Below are 20,893 nucleotides of genomic sequence, written 5' to 3'. Positions count from 1 at the left end.
AAAACTAGACCGAAAGCTGTAATCCGTAGATTACCGGCTGTTGCTTCACATGTCGTGCCTATTAGTTTTGTATTATGTTGTTATGGGTTCTTAACTTAGCAGAAAAGCTTCTTAGGTGTTGCTTATAAGAGAGCGTGCGGTCCAAGGTCACACCCAAATACTTTGGAAACTTATTATGTCGTAGTAAGCCTCCTTCAAAGAAGATATGCAAAGCGACATCTGCCATGTGATTATTAAGGTGAAAGCTTGATACTTCTGTTTTGTCTGGGTTGAACGGGAGCCTCCATTTTTTGTAATATTCACCAGTTGTTTTCAGATCTTTTGTAAGTGCGTCTTCAGCCTGACTCATATTTTTGTGGTGAATGGCAATTCCAGTGTCACCAGCATAACAGAACTTACGTGAGATGGTAGTGGGCAAGTCGTATGTGTATAGGTTATAAAGTAAGGACGCCAATACCGACCCTTGTGGAAGTCCATTATTAAGTTTTCGTTGTCGGGACATTTTCTTTCCTAATATAACTTGACGAAACGTTCCGTGAGCATGGAGGAAATTAAGTGTGCAGTCCGTTTACACGGGACTATATTAAGAAATTTCTATATAAAACCTTCACGCCCTACTGTGTCATAGGCTGCTGTTAGGTTCAGAAAGACAGCTGGTTTTTTTTTTTTTTTTTTTTTTTTTGCTTCTGGAATCCAGTTTCTATGTATGGTGTTAAAGCGAGCACTTGATCATAGCAACCACGTGTTTCTCTAAAATCAGCTTGTTCTATTATAGATTCAACAAATAGCATTTGTTGCATCTTTAATAGAATAGAGCAATTCCTGTTTGGCTTTATGGTCTGCTATTTTCGCAATAAACTTCTAACAGTAATTTCAGTTAATGTTTATTGTTACCAGTTAGTGTTAGCCGTAATTAATGTTACTGTTTCATAATGTTTTCAGCACCTCCAACTTCTCCCGTGTTAGCAGCCACATCAACCACCTCGTCATCAATTACAGTCCAATGGGAGAGAAATCACGATGACACCACTGTCAGAGGTATGCTTCTGTATTAGTTACGTAGAAGACCATGGATTACTATTTTTTCATAGTTTTATTCTATAATCACAATATAAATATAAATTTTCTTCATATTTCTAAGAAACCATATTTATATTCAAGTATTTTAAAACATAAATATTTTATTCTTTATAAGTTATATTAATATTATTAAAATTGTGTGTGCTCTCTAAAATCACAGTCTATTGAGCTCTTTACAGTCTAAAATAACTTAATTAGCTCACATAATATGAATGGACTGCATAGCTGATATCAGAGTCCACGAATATGTAGCACACATACTTTGCAGCCAGTTTATTGGATACACAACCATTAGTCAGTAGACACTGCTACATCACAACAACAGTTTCACGTGTGGGTACCATGCTCTATAAAAAGGTAGGCAGATTGCGATAGATTATGTGTATTTGTAGGCTCACAGTTCAAAACAATACTTGACCATATATATATATATATATATATATATATATATATATATATATATATATATATATATATATATATATATATATATATATATATAAACAAGCTAATAACATCAGCTTGTACATTACACTTAAAAATGTACAATTTGAATTCAGTTGATCGGAACTGCATAGTTTCTTCGAATTCAATGAATTTGAAGAAACCGTAGAGTGAGAAAAATGGAACAAGCGAAATATTGTCAGAATTTTGTAGTGAACAGTGCTTTATATTTCATAACACACTTTCTCGACTAAACGACAGTGATATACATGGAAATCATCCGGGGAATTGGAACCACAGCTAATTGACTTTATATTAGTCAAGACGACATACAGAAGACATATAGTAAGGGCACATATCAGGAATTTGATGATGATGATGATGATTGAAAACAATGGATTTGGCTATTTTGTAAACAAGCAAACTCAATAATACAGAGATAATTTAATAGAAAAAAGAATAAAGTGAGGAAAAAGGAGGACTACAGAAAAGAAATGAACCATATCCGACATAAGGACTAAGATAAAGGAAGATTGTGAAGATAAGGGCAAACTTATATGGAAGATTGTGAAGATAAAGGAACACTTATATGGAAGATAGAAAACAAGTTGAATATACTGTAAATGTAATACAGTAAGTGCTGAAATGGCATATGGAATAATTGTTGCGCATTTTCTCTGTAATCTTCAGTGTAGAATTAAAAATAAACCATGACAGTATAAGACATAAAGGAAACTTTGAAATGAGATGACAGTGAGAAATGGAAAAATATCTATAATAAATTTAGTTTAATCCTTTATCCAAGTATAAGCAAACAAAGTTTGCACCTGAAGTATCTTCAGGACTAAGGCAACTCGTGGTAAAGGTGGACCAGGTGAACCAAGCTCTCATCACTCCTTGTCTTAGTATTTCCCATAATGCAAAGCACATCTCCTTGCGGACATGTACACTTCTATGCATTAAGGAAAGGGCCACTACCCAGACCGGTTTCAACTTTTATTCAGGTCTCATCAGTGGGAGCCAGACCTAGAGGTGGTGATACTAAGGTGGAAGCAATGGAGAAGTCATATTTACCTATACCTGTATAGTTGTCTTAGTCCTGAAGATACTTCAGGTGAAAACTTTGTTTGCTTACACTTGGATAAAGGATTAAATTACATTTATTATAGTCTAACCAAGTGGATAAAAACTTCCAACATCTTTCTCTAAATGCTGAAAAATATCTTAAAGATATATAATGTAATTCAGTAACTATTAACAGTAAAATTATTGGTCATTTAAATGAAATTGGACAGTACAACTTGGATTAGAGCTACTGGAAGAGAAATGTAAGGTAATTATAATAAAAACAAGCCTAGAAACCTTCTGCAGTGATTGTGTCAGTTGATCAAGACAAAGAGTAAATACTTTTTACGAAATCCATGTTGTAAAATGTCCTAGAACGGGAATATTGTAAAAAATATCGAACACCAAATTTACTGAATAATACTTCAATGATAATGAGAAATATAATAGATGAAATGTGAGAGAGAGAGAAAGATCAGTTTGAACTCAGGGATGGAAAGTGGAGGATCAATATATAACCAAAATAAATAATGTATATATACATTGCGATTATAGATTTGGAAAAGACATTCGTTGTTGTAAAATATGACATCCTTTTTGATATAATGAAAAAAAAAATGGTACGGATAAAAGAGATTGAAGACGAACTGGAAAATTTTATAAAACCAGGAATTAATGGAAGGATTTCTTTAGGTGATACATGGATTTAATAGCCCAGATTGAGAGCATCGTTCTACTCAGAAAAGGCCTGAAGGTGGTTTGAAAAAGTTCCATGTTTAGTCCCTGAAGCAGGAATTCTAGATGTCAAGCACTTTTCCTACTCACTACAAATGCTAATATACTACAGATTTATAACATTTAGTGGAAGGGATTCACATAAAACTCAAGCAATAGCCAAAACTTGAAAAGGTATAAGACATTTGCACTATCACCTTTAATTTGTTGATGATGAAGCTGTATTAGGCTGAGAATGTGTATGATTTAAACCAAATAATAGGATTAAAGAAATATGACATGAATATTGATATATTAAAATGTAACAAAACGATGGAATGAACAAAATAAGAAAGACAGAATTGAAATTAGAGGGGAGAGCATCAAACAAGTAAAATGTTCATATATGTCTGAGGAACTAATCACATTGGATGGAAATTAGAAATTAGAAATAAGAAAGCTAAGTACTTTTGACACAAGAAATACTGTATTTAAAGAAATTATTCATTTCTTACAAACTAATTTTTTCAAAAAAATGTCGAGTGTATTATTATACACGTGTTTGTGTATGCGCATGAAACTGTGACCACTACAGTACACAATTGGGAAAATAATATTTCAAATGTACTATTACAGTATTATTATTTCAAATGTATTATTTAAATACATTTGAATATTATAATATTTCAAATGTACTCTTAGAGTAAAAGATAACAAATTATTGAGGAAAAGAATTCCGAGAAGTAAAATGAAATTATTGGGGTGGTAAGTAGGGACAACAGCGGAGAAAAGACACAGATACACAGATAAAGAGCACATAGATGTACCAAATTGGAGTATATATTTCAATTGACTTTATAAGAACATGAAGAGACAGCTGAAGACTGAGGGACAGTTCTTACTGCTTAGAAGTTGGAACTTCAAGCAGTATAGATTGTCCGTTTGAATTATGATGAAAAGGCCAAAGCATTTACATAGCATTGGTTAGGTTATTCCGAAGATGGTTCAGCAATCAGGAAAAAAATGCCACTGACACTCTTGTGTTATCTTTCATCAGGCCACGATCAGTAAAATGACACTGCAGTGATCTGAAAAGAGGCAAATCGGAACGTAGAGTGCTTCGGATATTGTCAGAGTAAATATATAGCAATTGGACACTGTAATGAATTCCATTTTCACACAGATAAGTAGATATGAGTACAATAGGCACAAAAACGCTGACACAGTATATTTGAACAGTGCAGAAAATTAAGCTGTTGATGCAAATGCTGGTTTCAATTGTTTTACATTGGTTGGTAGAATGAAGATTGCAGCATAAACCAATGGATGCATTGTACCAGGTGACTCTAAAGGCTGAATATTTTGTTGGTGCATGTCAGGTACTTTAATGCCGGTTGTGCGATTTATCTATTTTGCTTTGCCACCTACTTTGCAAACACAGATACACTTATACCATTATTTAAATGCATTCATAGGATCCTTCTCCTCTACTCACTTGCAATGATTTTATTAAAAAAGAATAAGCATTTTGTTTTTCGCAAACATTTGTGTACAAATAATTTATTTTTACATAACTCTTTTTTTTTCAATTACGATAACTAAAAAAAAATGTTTTGCTGATAAAAAATTTCACACTAAGCCTTGTATGATTCCATGAACACTGCATATATTTACTAATAATATATTAGTAAATATATGCAAATAACAGTTATAATATTTAAACAAAAAGTATGTTACATTTAGAAAGAGAATACAAAAAAACCTTTTGGGTTTAATGTGAAGTATGCAAACATCACTATCACGAAACAATATATTTTTGATTAATTAATTACTATTAGTATCATTATTAAAGTACGACTGGATGAGCGTTTATATTAATAGAGTGTAGACATCAATGATTCATTTATGATTGATGCGTACATCACACTATGTGACTAAATATTATTTTGCGTATATACAAAAATAATATTAAAAACAAATAAAATTGATAAATAATAAGAAAGGGGTGAATAGTACAGAAGAAGAAAAAGAATGAGCGAGTATATACAAGATAATGTCAATTCCGACAGAGGTTTCTTAATTTTTTTTTTTTTTAATTCCAGGTTCCTTTCAGAAACAAAATTAGCAGCCATGTCATAGATGAATCCTGTCTCTAGGTGGAAGATTGAAATAATAAAAAAATTAAACAATTTCATTCTACCGTAATTAAAATATCTGTCGACGAAGATTTCGGTGAAAAGGTTCTTAAATTCTAATTAATGCCATCATCGACAAATAGATATATTCGGATCGCGTTAGTTACATAATCTTTTTTTTTTTTTTTTTTTCCCGAATATCGGTGCGTACGGTTTCCCAATGTGCAGTAATGTTCTTTTTTAATGGAATCACTAATTATGCACATATTATTGTGTGATATTATGATATCGCTGTACCGGAGTGTACTCTTCGCTATTTAGAAATGTACAGGGGAAAGATACAACGCAATAACACCACGCGACATTTCGATCGCAACCTCTCAACCCTGTTTTCTCTTACATTTTTCTTTCTCTTTTTTGTACCTACACACACACGCACATGTAACAGACTGTAAGAATCAGTCAGACGTGAAGTTACATGCAGTCGTTAACTCCTCTCATCCATGGATGGATTTTGCCGTTACATTTCATGTCCTCAGCAGAGTTTCCATCTGGTTGAACAGTAATGGCCTTATGCGGGTGCACTGAAACATATTTTTAATAACTGGTGATTTGATACTTAAAACGATATTCATCCTTATTATCATGAGGTACCATGAATATGTTGTAAGGAGAGATTTAGAAACTTATCAAAGAATTTTATATTTTATTTTATTTTACCAAATCGAAATTTGTTACATTTGCATGCATGATATCATGACATTTATTAATTTCACTTACAATGATACAATTAGAAAAGAAATAGGGCAGCATGGTGTAAACTGTCGTTTTCTTTCTTTTCTAGATTACATACTTCACTTTAAGGCAGAAGGAGGAGAGTGGCAACAGAAGAAACTTGCTACCAGTACAGACTTCTATGTTTTAGAAGGATTGCAGTGCGGCACCCGATACCAGCTTTACATGACTGCAACCAACAGTCTCGGGACTGGAGAGCCCAGTGATCCCGTTGTAGTGAGAACAAAAGGTGCAGGTATGTTCATATCAGAAGGTAAATAGTGGATGTTAACAAGTTGATTGCTGGAAGCAGGGGAGGCTCGTACATAGGCACTGAGGAACTGCAGCATCCCCAATTTTTCTCGATATATAACTATATTTATTAATTTATTTATATTTGCTTGTAATATTTAATTTTATCATCAACAATCCTATACAATTCTCTTATTTTGTATAAAAAATAATAAAAATCCATCTTGTAGCATTTAGGAGGGCGAAGGACGCTAACAGCACTGCGTTTACCACAGTTTCATATTGCTACGCGCGCAAGCATATGCACTCACAGTGAGATGCGAGTTATTAGCGTAATGCGGCACTGCCCATCGCGCAGTTCCACTTATCGTGTTTACTCCGTTTCTTTAAATATTTGGACATTACAATTAAAGACATAACATTTGTTATAGTTTTTGAAACATTATTGGGGTTATGATAATGGATTTTATTTTTAAGTAATTTTGAATTATACCGAACTGTATAATTTTATCGATAATAAACAATATTTTTTCATGTTTAATTTTTTTTAAAATTGTTACCATAATTTTGATATTTTATCCAAACACGTATACACTGTACTTACAGTGTGTATGTATATTTCGAAAGTTCAGCACCCCCACGATTTCAAGCAATGAGCCGCCACTGGCTGGAAATAAAGTGGATTTTGTTGTCGCCATAAAATTAGCAACTAGATACAAAAGTGAATCGAGTTGGTTTCTATGACATTTGGAATGCACGTGCTAGTGTATTTCATTTTATAAGTGACGAAGGGAAAGCTCAACTTTTTTTTTCGAAGTGATATATTTTTTAATTGTAAGAAAGAATTTTGGTGTGACGGTGAAGCATACCTGAATATGTGATAAATTAATCAAATCTCGTAGCATTATTATTAATTATTGCCATTTTAATTCTCAACTGAGAAATTCCGTGGCTCACTCAGAAGTCAAGATGTTTCTTTAACGGCGCTAACTAAAAGTCGTACCGGTACTTTGCGAAATGGATTCGCTGTGGAAATTTTCAGTGATTATTCTGTTTAACGCTTTATGTTCGCGCGACACACCTTCACACCGCAGCCGACACACTAACGTGTCGCGACACAGTTTGGAAAGCTCTGCCTCCAGAAAACCGCTTTTTTTCTTCCGCCAAACAACAAAAATCGACTTTATTTTGAATAAGAAAAACAACTACTTAGCAGCATACATTGCCCCATAGTCTTAGGTGCATCATGTGGGATGTTAAAGTATAATAATTCAGAAGACTGTTAGTATGCTTTACTGTTAAAAATCAGTTTGGAAATATTTGACTGAAGAGTTAAATACAATCTACAAGCCATGGTTAACAATAAGAAATACAAATCGTCCAACGACATGCTAAGGCACACAGAACCTGTACCTTTGTGGAATAGGATGTAGTTCTGTGGATCACGAAGCCACTCTACGGTTCTGAACTCCATCAAAATATGGGGTTTATCAGTTAAACATTTAACTGGCCGTATAACAGTTCAAGTTATACGGCCCGTGTAATATGATTTAACTGCCTGTTGTGGTTCTATTAGATCCGCTTTTCTCTCTTCGGAAACACCTTGCTACCTCCATATGACATTGCCTAGTTTATAGTTATAATTGAAAACCCCTTTTAAAGGATCCTTGAATCACAGGAGGGATTCGATCACAGGCCATTCCAGCTGTAGGATTTATCCCACAACTTTCATATGTTTCGCAAACGTTTTATCGTTTGGAATTGCGCCGTATACGTAGGTGTTTTGTGGAGTAGATCCATGATTGCCATAGTACACTGCAAGAATTATGACTTGCTAGTTAGTGCGTTGGTGTGTTGGACAATTTCGCTGTTCAGGGCAACATGAAATTATTCGGTTTTATGTTACTGCTCTTTAGACCTTAACGTTTGATATCACAAATTCTGAACATGTAGTCTGAAGAGAGCAATATTATAAGTTTGCAGTTGTCAGTATATATCTTCATTCGAGGCCATAAATGTGTAGCATGAACTCTAATGGAACATTAGGATTCTGGGAATAGGGTCCCCTTCATTGGAGAAATTTATGGTTCGAAAGAGAAATGGAGCCCAGCGCAACTTTTTACCAAAATTACTATTAATTCTTCCTTTGTGATCTGATGCAGCTATTACTACACCATTTCGACAATGCGTTATTAATTTTATAAAGAAAAAGAGATTTTGTATATATGGGGATAGATTTCATTGATTCTTCTAAGTAGGATAGAGAGTAGCGCTATTTTCTAAATACATGTGGGTTGGATATTACTGTCTTGTATGCACATATGACTTTAAGATCTTTCTTTATGCACATATGACTTTAAGATCTTTCATTATGCACATATGCCCAGTACCTCTAAAACAGAATAAAATGAATGAGGCTTTGAAATCGCAAATCAAATTGTGGAAAAGATATCACCAATGAAATGCACTTGATGAGAATCGCATATTTACATGTACGAGTAGTTTGAGTAGTCGATATATCTAAATGTAGTTTGTTTGTTCAGTCCTGGAATCCATCCGTAACAGCTAACATGCCATTGTCACCATATGAAATGGCGCATGCCATTAAGGCTCTATAAGCAACAACAGTCCAGGAAGTACAAAGATTTATTGTCGTCTCCACAATAATTCAATTGTACTTATGAATTATTATCATCTTTACCTTTTACTTCCCTGAAGTTTTGAATGTAACACCCTTCCGCATTAATTCCAATTAAGCTAACTCAAAAGTTTTCCAAAATTCATTATACTTTTCAATTAACATATTAGTCTCCACCCGAAGGAAAATATATTGCAATTAACAACAAATAACTCATCCTTTCATATAAACGTTTAAGTTGAGCAATTAAATGAACAGTTACAACTGTAACTGTATATTTGATTCTATGGGATGCTTTCTTTCCTGGTAATATCACTGTTAAGGAATGTAACTGTGTAATTTGGTTATGAGTCCTTCCACCATATATTCTTAAATCACCATATGATATACATTCTTAAATCAGGCCCTGCACGATACGAGGGGTGCTGAAATGTTCTGATAAACACCTAGACAAATCATATCAAAGCAACTGATATAACCACAAGGAAGAACATACATTAAACTCTTTTAACCCTCATCGTTCATCAAATTGATTTGTTCTTTTTCTTTTAAGATATATAAGAAGACATATGAGACTTGTCAAATGCTTCATGGTGATTATCAAAACTTTTCAGCACAACCTCTATATATGTCAGCAGAATGTAAAAGACCCATAGTTGAGTATATTGCTTTAGATAGGTATTGCTCAATGAGGCTGTAATTTTAACCATTTATTGCTTAAATTTTATTAGGCAATTATTAGGTGTAATGACATATATATCTATATGTATACTACGTGCTAAAGCTATAAGTATCTTTGGAAAACATATAACTATTTCTATTTAGGGATATTTCAAGATATACGTTGTGCCTAATGGTTTATATATATATATTCTTTTTAGCCTTGAAATTATTTCATTACTAATTTATTAAACATAATCACATCTAAGAATATTATATTAAAATAAAATAGTAATAACAATTAATATAATTAATAAAATACTTTTTACAAATAATGGCATTTGAATAGAGGAAGAAAGAGAGGAATTTTTCTGTTAAGTGTTCGAGGTACGATTTATGCAAACATTCTTCAAAAGAGGTTGAAATGAATTATTGTGGAAGTGAAAGCTGAAGGAGAGAAAATTGGGTTCAGGCCAAATAGAGATTGTCAATATCATATTTTTACTTTACGACAAAGAGTTGGAAAATCATGGGAATATAACAACGATTTTTACTTGCGTTATGTAGATTTGGAAAACTCATATGGTGAGGCGCCTTGAGAAAAACTCCTCAAAATACTACAGTTATATGGGATAAATGGAGCATTATACAAAACAGTACGCAGCACATAGTACATATTTAAGTTGTAAATCAACAATTAGACAGGAAGAAGGTTGGATGTAAAATCATCAAGATAGGTAAGACGATGCCCATTATCTCCACTCTTTTTTTCATCATCTAATGGATTGCATTATGAAAGAAAATAGCATTAAATCTCAAATTGGAATCGGAGATATCAAACTTATCTCTTTTCTTTATGCAGATTATGCTGTAATCCTGAATACCTTGAATGCAAATCTTCAGGATTCTCTGCCTAAATTATACAATGGATGTAACAAATTTGGCATGAAAACCAGCAATAAAAGTCCAAAACTATGAAAATAGGGGGAAACATAGCACTTTAGCTGAATTTTCAATGGCGAACCTATATAATAAATAAATATGATAAGTAAAATATTTCAGCTAGTTAGGTACAAGTTTTTTGTGAATATGCAAATTAAATTTGACATAGACAATATAATAAGCAAATCTGGTATGGTGAGGAGCCAACTGAACAAATTTATATGGAACAAGAGAGAAATTAACCAAATCTGGAAATTAGCAGTATACAATACAGTGCTGAAACCAGTTTTAAGTTGTTGATCTGAGAAATCAAGGACTAGAGACCACAGATATGAGAGTTATGTGAACAATTAGGGGAGTGAACAGATGACAGCAATGGCAAAATCATGTTAATATGAAGATATTAGAAAGTAACTTGAAATTGTTCACACTTTCAAAAATGTGTGACTAGAACTAACCTAGGATGGTTTAGCCAATTAAATAGAATGGGAGGGGCAGGGTTAGCAAACGAGGTATTTGATGCGAAGATAATCAGAATGGGATCTGTTCAGAAGTTCCTTAGACAAGTGAAATGTTGTATACGACATATATTATTATATGTAAACAAAATATGACAAGTATTTGACTAATTTGGAGGAAATTGCTAATAGGAGATTAATAATAACTCAAACTCCATCATGTAGTGCTGACATAGTGCCTGAACATTCCTTGAGGGTTGTTCATCCTTTGGGGATATATATATATATATATATATATATATATATCCCTAAATTCCTCTATCCCTCTTATGTTATACTTTTCTATGCAACTGAAATCTAATCATCTGTTCAGCCTCTTTCTCCGAATGTCCCTTTGTTTTCCTTTAGCTCTCTTTCCATCCCTGGAATACTAATCAGATATTATCCTTGTCCATTTTGTTTCTTGTCACGTGCCCTTCCCATTTCCACTTTTTAGGGTTGATCTAATGTGTCTCACGATTGTTTCTGCCTGAGCTAAGACAGTTTTTTTTTTTTTGTTTGTTTCCATCATGAAGAGGTGATAAACAGTCGTGATCTCTTCGTTTTTCAATGTATATTATTTAGCTTGTCAGTTAGTTTTAGACAATATTCATGATTCACTTCGACACTTATGATGTAAATTATGCTTGTATGCTTCCTTGCTAAATACACGATGCTACCTCTTTCAGACATTATTTTTGAACAAGCATAATAAAAATAATAGCGCAATTATGACAATTTGAAGTTCTTAATAGCAGTATTCTTTCGATTCTAGCTCCGGTATCGCCTCAAAAAGACTCGTTTCTCTCGATCAACACGACCACAGTGAATTTGTACTTCGAGACCTGGCTCTCGGGTGGTTGTCCCGTAACCTTTTATGCGGTTCAGATACGCTCTAAATTTCAACGTGATTGGAAACTTATTTCCGATCGTGTGTCTGCCCATCAACCTCGTATGGATATTCGCCATCTGGTGCCAGGAAGAGAATACACGCTACGTGTCAGTGCCTACAGCGAAGCCGGTACGACAGAAGCTGAATACACTTTCACCACCTTAAATCTTAGCATACCAGGTAAGACTGTGATGAGATCATATCATATTTTATAGTTTAGCATGTTATATATATATATATATATATATATATATACATATTAGCAACATTATATTTTAGCATTTTTGGCAATTCACACATGTGCAGTCCTTAAAAAGATGATTATTGTTGACAGTTTTTTAACAGTTCAGCGATATTACATCTTCCAGCAGTATTTTTTCTTGCCATTACTGCCTGTAAAAGCAAATCAAATGCTGCCAATAAAAAACATTATCAACGTTATTTATTACATTTCATTAAGGTTGTAATAATATCTTGTTAATAGAAACCAAGCCCCCGCGCGGTTAGTCTAGTGGCTTTGCGCTTCGCAACCATATGCCTGGGGAAGGAGTGTCCTAGGTTCGATTCTCGCCGGAGACGTGAGGAGCTCAAGGATCTGCCATAGCCAAGTTAGCCGGTCTTGGGCTGGGCAGTAGGGTTTTTCCCCCAGTTTAGTTAGCGGTTTTCCATCCCGCAAACCGGCATCGTAAACATACACGGACTACAGTCATGAACACTTCCAATAGGGATGCATCAGAGGAGTGGCGTGCCAGCCGCATTATTTCGCCGTTACCTCTCATTAGGAGGAGAACCACCCCGTCTGAATCAGATGGAAGGGAGAGATAGAAAGCAACATTTTGAATTTTGAAATTCAATATTTTCTCTCACAAACAGAAACTCGTGGATGTGAACACATAATCTAAAAGACGAAATCTTTGTCATTGTCCACTGTTAACTGCGAGGATGATGCGAATGCGCACTTTATTTGGAAAGATCCGAGCTCGAATCCTTCTGGGAACTTTCATATGGGCTTTTCATCTGAAGACAATTTAGAAGGTCTCATGTACAGGTGGCAGAGATTTCCATACTGGAAACAGACAAATCGCGAAAGAACGCTCCCTATAAAAAGACATAATTAACTGGCCTTGTGAACTTAGTTGCTTCAGCCGTAATGCATAGCTGATCAATGAATAAGATTCCCTAGTACTAAATCAGAATTAACAGACCAGTCCCAATAGTTTAGGATAAGGACAAATCAACTAATAAAAAAAAAAAAAAAAAAAACGAGACTCATAATTTTACTATTAATTAAATCTTCACTTACAGAAGCATGGAACTTTCCTCAGAATGTGTCTTACTTGGCACATGCTGTAATAGCAACATTTTTTTTTTAGTCGCTTGCTAAAAGTAACCCTCAACTATTTCTTCACAGAGGATTTTCACCCATGAAAGACTGATAAAGTAGGTAATACGCTATTATCTGATTTCTGTATCAATGGTAGCAAAACCTGTCCCGTATAAACCAAATTTTAATATTTATAGAAGACTGTCATCATTAAAACATATCACCATATGTACGAGAGCTTATCAAGAATAACCTGGAGAAAGTATTCTGCAAATAGCAGAGACACGTTACTTTGATACAGTGGCGTAGCTTGGGGGGGAGGGGGGAGGCTTCCGCCCCGTGCTACACTTTCAACCTTTTTGAACTTTTACAGTTAATTCTAAAATACTGTGTGGAGAACTCAGTTCCAAATATTGTAATGCTGCTGCGAATTTTTCTCACAATTGCTGTTAAGTGTTGCTAGTTGTGAGAGAAGTTTTTCTAAATTAAAATTAATTAGGAATTATCTAAATTATATATAAAATTATCTAAATAATATATGAAATAGACTTCGAAAATGTCATCGACGATTTTACTAAACAGAGAAGCAAGAAAAATAACATTTTAGAATTAAACGAATGAGAAATTAAAGTTTTACTTCAAAGATAGTGTTTTAATTTATTTCCCTATACGTTGTTTTGACTTTTTGTAGCATTTTTGGTGTGTACTGAGAGGGGGGCAACAAACTCAGGGATTAGCTACAAACTCCGGGCGGAAAAAGCTCTAGCTACGGCCACTGCTTTGATGTTTCTCCTTGAAAGTGTGATCCTCAATCCCCGCCCCCCAAATACACACTGTTACTCGTTATTAATACGGGATGTTTTAATTTCCCTAAAAACTATCGTCATACTGCTGGATTTGTTCTCAGATGTCAACTGCAATATGCTTGCAGTGGGCTGATTTTAGCAATTATAGTAAATAATTTATCAGATTTTAAAGTCGAAAAACTCTCATCATAAAGTATATTTGTTTGTACTAATAGTAAAGGTAACGCCACTGTTTTCCATGTTCTTTTTTAATTCAAATATTAGCATTGTTTTCTGAACACTTTGCTCTCAATCACAGTTATTTGTTAGTTTACCCGCGTATTTGAAGTAAACAATAAAACTATGAAAATTCCGGCATGATTATAACCGTGCCGTCTCAGTACATTTACTGTATGTATAATGCGATAGAATAATCGGTTGTTTATATTTTTCCAGTGCCAACAGCCAGACCTTCTCCACCGTTCCTGGCACAAGATAGCAATCTTCCGTTTTACAAGAACCTGACAGTGCTCCTTCCTGTAGCGATTTCACTGACTGTTCTCATTATCGTTATTGTGACTGTGATAGTCTGTCTGAGACGGCAAGCAGACACTAGCAGCGGAGGAAGTAGTGGGGGTAAGAAATCCAAGTAATGCAATAACCGAATGATATCGTTTAACTATACAAAGCTGATTATCTTGTTCGGAGGCACTTCCAATAAGCAGCAACCTGCTGCTTATTGGAAAAACTGCCATAGCACTTCGCAAACCTAGAAAACATTTGAGTTGAGAAAATTAATCCGTAGATTAATTTCCAGCCGGAGAGGAGTCATTTGTTCAATTTCTCCAGGTATATTCTATGATTACAAAACTGGTGGTTCCTTTTATGAGAAATTAGAATTTTATTGTTTTAGTTTTTTCTCAAATTAATTATCTAAATGCTAATATCTGATTTTCTGACTCTAGTCTACATTAACGCTTCCTATTATATTTAGCTATTTGGTTAATGTCTGTCAGGAGGAATATTTTCTTAAAAAAATGCCCTTTATCATGTCTTAGACAGCGGAATCATAATTTTCCTTCTTGAAACAAACCCCGCATAATCGGTGCTCTGGAGACGTTTCTTCTGCAGCTTCCTTTTGCCGTTAATTTCACTTTCTTTGCCCACAGTTGCATTACTGTTAAGGGCAGAAAAATGTAATTTTGTTAATTGTTACTAATTTTGTTTCCGTTGTCATTTCTAGATGTCGGTCGTCATTAAGAACTGCACGTACTTATTTTCTACTAAAGATTGAAAACAGGACGCATATACTCTAATTAAGAAGTAGTTTAAAAGTACAAAAGATATTAATGAGAACATACATGGAAAATGAAACTCTGTTGGAATAATAAATCAGATTACAAGAACATAGTTCTGAATGAATACCTTTCATTAAAGAATTAAGAAAGTGCTAATTTCTATGGTTTAATGAGGTTGATCTCATTAAACCAACCCCTGTGATTATCCACAAGATAAAAGGAACAATTCTGGTTGCTGTTAGATATTTTTTGATAGCCTATAATTAGTCACAGGAATTCAGTTAGTGAAAAAAAAAAAGAATCTAATGTCGAAACTCAACCAACGTAGCACCCATTACCTTTGATCAGATCAAGAATCCGCTTTAATTTTAAGAATAATATTATATTATTATTACATGCCTCCAATGAGTCCTTGGAGTCATCAAGGGAGGGCTACATTTACTACAAATCTCTGTCTTCACTACATCATCTACGCTAACGCCATCTACTGCTCATCACCACTGCTAGTTTCGTAGACAACCACAAACATCCATGCCCACGGCAGGATTCGAACCTGCAGCCTTTTCACTAGAGAGCGGATGCGCTGACCACTCGACCAAACCAATCCCGCAGTTAATCTTATTATTAATAGAGATTAATCTTATTAATCTCTAATTTGTTGTAAAATATTGCAAAGCACCGCCTTCACACAACACCCCTTTTGAAGGTTCTCGTATGGATACTGCATTTTTTTTTTTCTCTTGGTAAATAGAAAACTAGCAGAGAAACATTCACGCATTAACGTTTATAAGAATTGTTTATAAACATGACCTGTTCAAGCATTTCAAACTGTGATATTTTAGTTTGGTTTAGTTTGAATTATTAATTTTATATTATATATATATTATATATATATATATATATATATATATATTAGGATAACCAAGTAATTTTATAAACTTGGTTATTTTAACTCCTAATCCCAAGTATGCAAACAATTAAGTTTGCGCCTGAAACAAAGTTCAAGTCTAAAGGTGGTGCAACACTAGGGCAACTCATTGTAAAGGTGGGTAAAGCTCTGATCACTATTCTTAGTATATACATCTTCTAGTGAGATGTGCTTTACATTATGGGAAAATACTAAGAATAGTGATCAGATCTTTACCCACCTTTACAATGAGTTGCCCTGGTATTGTATCATCTTTAGACTTGAACTTTGTTTCAGGCGCAAACTTAATTGTTTGCATACTTGGGATTAGGAGTTAAAATAACCAAGTTTATAAAATTACTTGGTTATCCTAATATCCCCAAATTAAAAAATTTATTACATATATATATATATATATATATATATATATATACTTCTACTAACTTTGTAACCGTTATAACCAGAAATTTAAAGACGTGGGTTGTGCACTTACAATAAAAAAAACTTTTTGTGCGTGTGTGTGTGTTTGTAATGTAGAACACTGTTCCAGGCAAGTAATCCCCAAACCAGTTTTAAATACGAGTTGCTTATTTTCAATCATTATTCAGTTACTTTTTTCGTCTTTCTATCCTTTTTTGATTCCGCTTGAAGACTACATTTTAATATTTCCTTTTCTTATGCTTTCGTTTCCAGACAGTCAAGGACGGAAACCTAGAAATTGCGAAAATGTGGGGCTATTTGAGTTTCCTCAGAAAGATATCAAGGAAGTTGATGGTTACGGGAAAACTTCTTATTACTCCTCGCCAACCAGAAAACAAATGGCTGTTTCGTCCAGTTGCCATCGCAGTAGGTATTTGCTTCTCTGTGCCTCTTTTGAAATAAATAGTAAATATACAACTGTTGTTCTGATGCCTAAATTAAATTCTCTAATGTCTTCTCTTCATATAAGGGAAGAAGGTGTGCTCCTTTCGTCCTAATTTTACCTTTTTGATGATTAGCTGGAGGCATTTGTCATCTTTCAAACATTCAGAACTTTTCAGGAGAAAGAGAATGAACGGGCGATAGTACGTGCTGCCATCTCGTGGCCCTAAATCCTACCACTCGTGTTACTGTATGTAATAGCGAGGATTATTTCTACGGCATTTCAATATCCACGCCAGGGAACATCGCATTGTTGTGCAGTTTTTCCGATCCAGAAATGTATTGATCCAAATAATATTTATAGGTGACCAGGTGACCCTTTATAAGGAAGAAAAATGTTCGTCTGAAGAGTTCACAGTAATAATTCATTGTTCGACATGGCTAACTTTTTCCTCCTTATAAAGGGAAATGTGGCCTATAAATATTATTATTATAATCGTCATCTTTCTGAAATTTTTCATGTTACTCCTCTAAAATGAAATCAATACCTTGCAGCAAATTTTGCCTATATTCTTAACGGACACCCCCTGGTGTAGAAGCACTGGTTATTCTTGTGATTAAATATTAAATGATAGCTTTACCATTAAGATAACTTGATGATAAATTATTCTTGTGAGTTGGATTCCTCTTGTAATTTATTATGCTTTTAAGTGATCGAGTTATGAGTTTATATCTACCAACGTTGTTCTATCAAAACTATGTCCCAAAAGTTTCAAAATTTTTAAATTAACAGGTCAATAATGGTATGTCTAAAAACATCTTTCATATTATCAAAGTTTTTAATATATGTCTGAATATGTATCATTTGGGTTTTAATATTTAATCACTGGAATAACCAGCGTTTCCATTCCACAGGTGCCTCTTAAGATTATAGCCGAATTTTTTATATTGTATTGATTATTATTATAAATATTATATTATTTCCACAACAGCAAAAGTGCCGTTAATGTGCTTCTGTATCAATAAAAAGTAATTTATCCAGTTTCCAATCTATGATCGTACCATCAGCCAAATCCATTGCACTACGCTCTTCAAATGGAATACATTTTCTGCTGTCTAAGATGCTTCTCCTAGATAATTCCTAATGCGCTAGTATAACACAGCGCGCGCGCGCGCGTGCGCACACACACACACACACGCACGCACGCACGCACTATATATACGTGTGTGTGTGTGTATGCCGACAGTACACTATATCAGACTATGAACTAAACGACGTTGAACTTAGAGGAGCTATAAAAGTTTTAATAAGACGTTGAAACTTTTATTGCTGTCATATAAAAGGTATGTGAGAATTAATAATGCAATATGTATAAATTTAATGGTAATTCAGTGGATTTCTTAAGGGATTAATATTATTTATTTATAAATGATATTCATTTATTACGAGGAATGGAAGACAAACATATTAGTGATACTGATCCCCCCCCCCCCCTCGTCTAAATTTACAATATAAGTACTGAAGATATAAAGAAAGAAACGATCATCTCTGTAACAATAGGAAACAAATGACACATTATAACCACAGTGTCAGTATTTATAAAACAGAGAATATGCAGTTGACGCTACACTCCTTATTCTAATTAATACAGTTCTTTAAAGATATTTTTCCTAAAGATCCTTGGCTTCCTTCCCTCCAACGTCTGGAGACTGCGATATCCTACCTTTGTTTCAATAACACAGGCTGGGAATACTGTGTGTGCGCGCGCGTGTGTGTGTGTGTGTGTGTGTGTGTGTGTGTGATTAAGACATTGTCATTCATCACTGCTTTAAAAGGCAGTTGCTCGTAAAAAATTTAATCCTAGCAGGAAACATTTTTTATCGTTATTAATCATTGAATGAGATTATTGTTCGCAAACATTATCATAATCACCTTTAACATTTTTATTCTATGTTTCGGTAGTATTTTGAAAGTGTCACTCTGTTTTGATTAAATTTGGGATTAAACTGTTTATTTTCTGTTTTTCCTCTGCGCAATTCCTTATTCTAGCTACATGACTATCGCCCCCCCCCCCCTTTTGTGCTGAACATATGAGTATGAAATATGCGCAGAAAAGGTACAAAAAATGTTTATCACTTTCTTTTTACGTTTTAGAATAATATGTTTCACAGCGAAATGCTTGCAGTTAATTTAAGATCATTTTAGCTTACTTATTTCCTTAAGAATAGTCCGTCGTTTTAAAAAAACCCAACTTAGCTCATTTAAGAGATATAGACACAGAGTTTTGAGACAAGCACAACTAATGTACTTTGAATATTGGATCTCATACTCAAGTTAGACTTGGCATTTCAGCAGTCAGACAAAGAAGTAAAACATTTAAGTCAACGAAGTAATCTCCTTGTACATTATTTTCTTTGTGTTTAAACTTTTATCATCGCTAACTTAAATATTAATCAAAGAATCCTTTATTATGAACGAGAAGCTGGTTTATTCTCAGACCGAGAAATTAAACATGACGATCTCTGTTGGTGTAGTACGAAACTATATTGTCCATTTACTGAATGGAGTGACCTTTCATTTATGTAGATTTAAAACTGGATCATCTTTTCTTTTATGAGTCACTTTTGCTAAATTATTCTTCTAGACCGACACTAGCCTCATTTTTAATTTCCATTTTCTCATTTTTTTGCCTTATTTTCTTCTTTGTAAAACTCATCACCCATTTCTTAGCTCTGTTTCAACAACCTACGTTTTCTGTGAAAATAATAACATTCGTCATCCTGGTTGGCCAACTTATTCTTTCTCCAACCAACTGGTCACCGGTTCGAGTACGGCCGTGGCATGGATGTTTCTTGCTGGTCTTTACTTAGGGGATCATTTTCACTGACCTGTGTAAAACCGTCCAATTAATCAGAAGTTTGAAGTCTCGTTTTTCCATATTTTTCCTGTAAAGCAGGGTTTTCCAGATTATTTAACCCTTATACCACCTACATCTATAATTACTACAGTTTTATGGATCATATAATTCTATATTAAAATACTTGTTTTGCCTTACTGCCTCCAAACGAAGCAGCTCTTGTGGAAGTTATTGTTTTATCGCGAATACAATTTCTGAACATTTCTGTGCACTATTTTTGAGAAGAATGAACAAAGAATCAGCTGGAACCAATCGAAATTATATTTTTCTTTTCTAGACCACAACGAAGAAAACCATGAATATGCAGAGCCTTATACGACGGTCCCTACCCCTAAATGTGTAGTGGATGATGAGGAATGTAGAACAACACTATCTATCAGGGTAAGTCGTAGTCATAAAAGAGAACTACTCAGTGTATGTGCGTGTGCGATCGAGAGAGGTTAATACCGAATGTTTTTTAAATATTTTGATGTGATGATATATTTCCGCGTTTCTTCTATAGAAGAGAATTCATTTTCTTATTGCATGTTAATGGAATACCGGATCGTCACTTGCAGCTGATATCGTAGGACTTGCTGTCTGCAATACCGAAAAAGCAACATACCGAAATCTATTCATTCATTAACAGATTTCGATATGTTGTGACATCTTTTATTGTTTTCTTTATTATTAAATAATTCCGTAACACTTTCTTCATACGCTTTGCT

The 20,893-nt window shown here is 34.1% G+C and overlaps 1 protein-coding gene across 1 annotated transcript in view; it reads left to right on the top strand.

Annotated features, from left to right (window-relative positions):
* Positions 1-20,544, top strand: part of LOC150094607 (cell adhesion molecule Dscam1-like) — a 198,716-nt gene extending 178,172 nt beyond the window's left edge. Inside the window, exons 19-24 of the mRNA XM_090411603.1 lie at positions 943-1,038; positions 6,283-6,468; positions 11,977-12,273; positions 14,659-14,838; positions 17,101-17,257; positions 20,464-20,544. Of these exons, the coding sequence (XP_090267729.1) occupies positions 943-1,038; positions 6,283-6,468; positions 11,977-12,273; positions 14,659-14,838; positions 17,101-17,257; positions 20,464-20,485 (938 nt within the window). The 3' untranslated portion in view covers positions 20,486-20,544. The remainder of the gene's footprint in view (positions 1-942; positions 1,039-6,282; positions 6,469-11,976; positions 12,274-14,658; positions 14,839-17,100; positions 17,258-20,463) is intronic.
* Positions 20,545-20,893: the final 349 nt, after the last annotated feature.

Source organism: Typopeltis vanoorti, chromosome 21 (genome assembly GCF_054136105.1).
Source record: "Typopeltis vanoorti isolate ZY-2024b chromosome 21, IOZ_Tvanoo_1.0, whole genome shotgun sequence".
Classification (NCBI taxonomy): Eukaryota; Metazoa; Arthropoda; class Arachnida; order Uropygi; family Thelyphonidae; genus Typopeltis; species Typopeltis vanoorti.
This window is presented reverse-complemented; position numbering and strand designations above follow the sequence as displayed.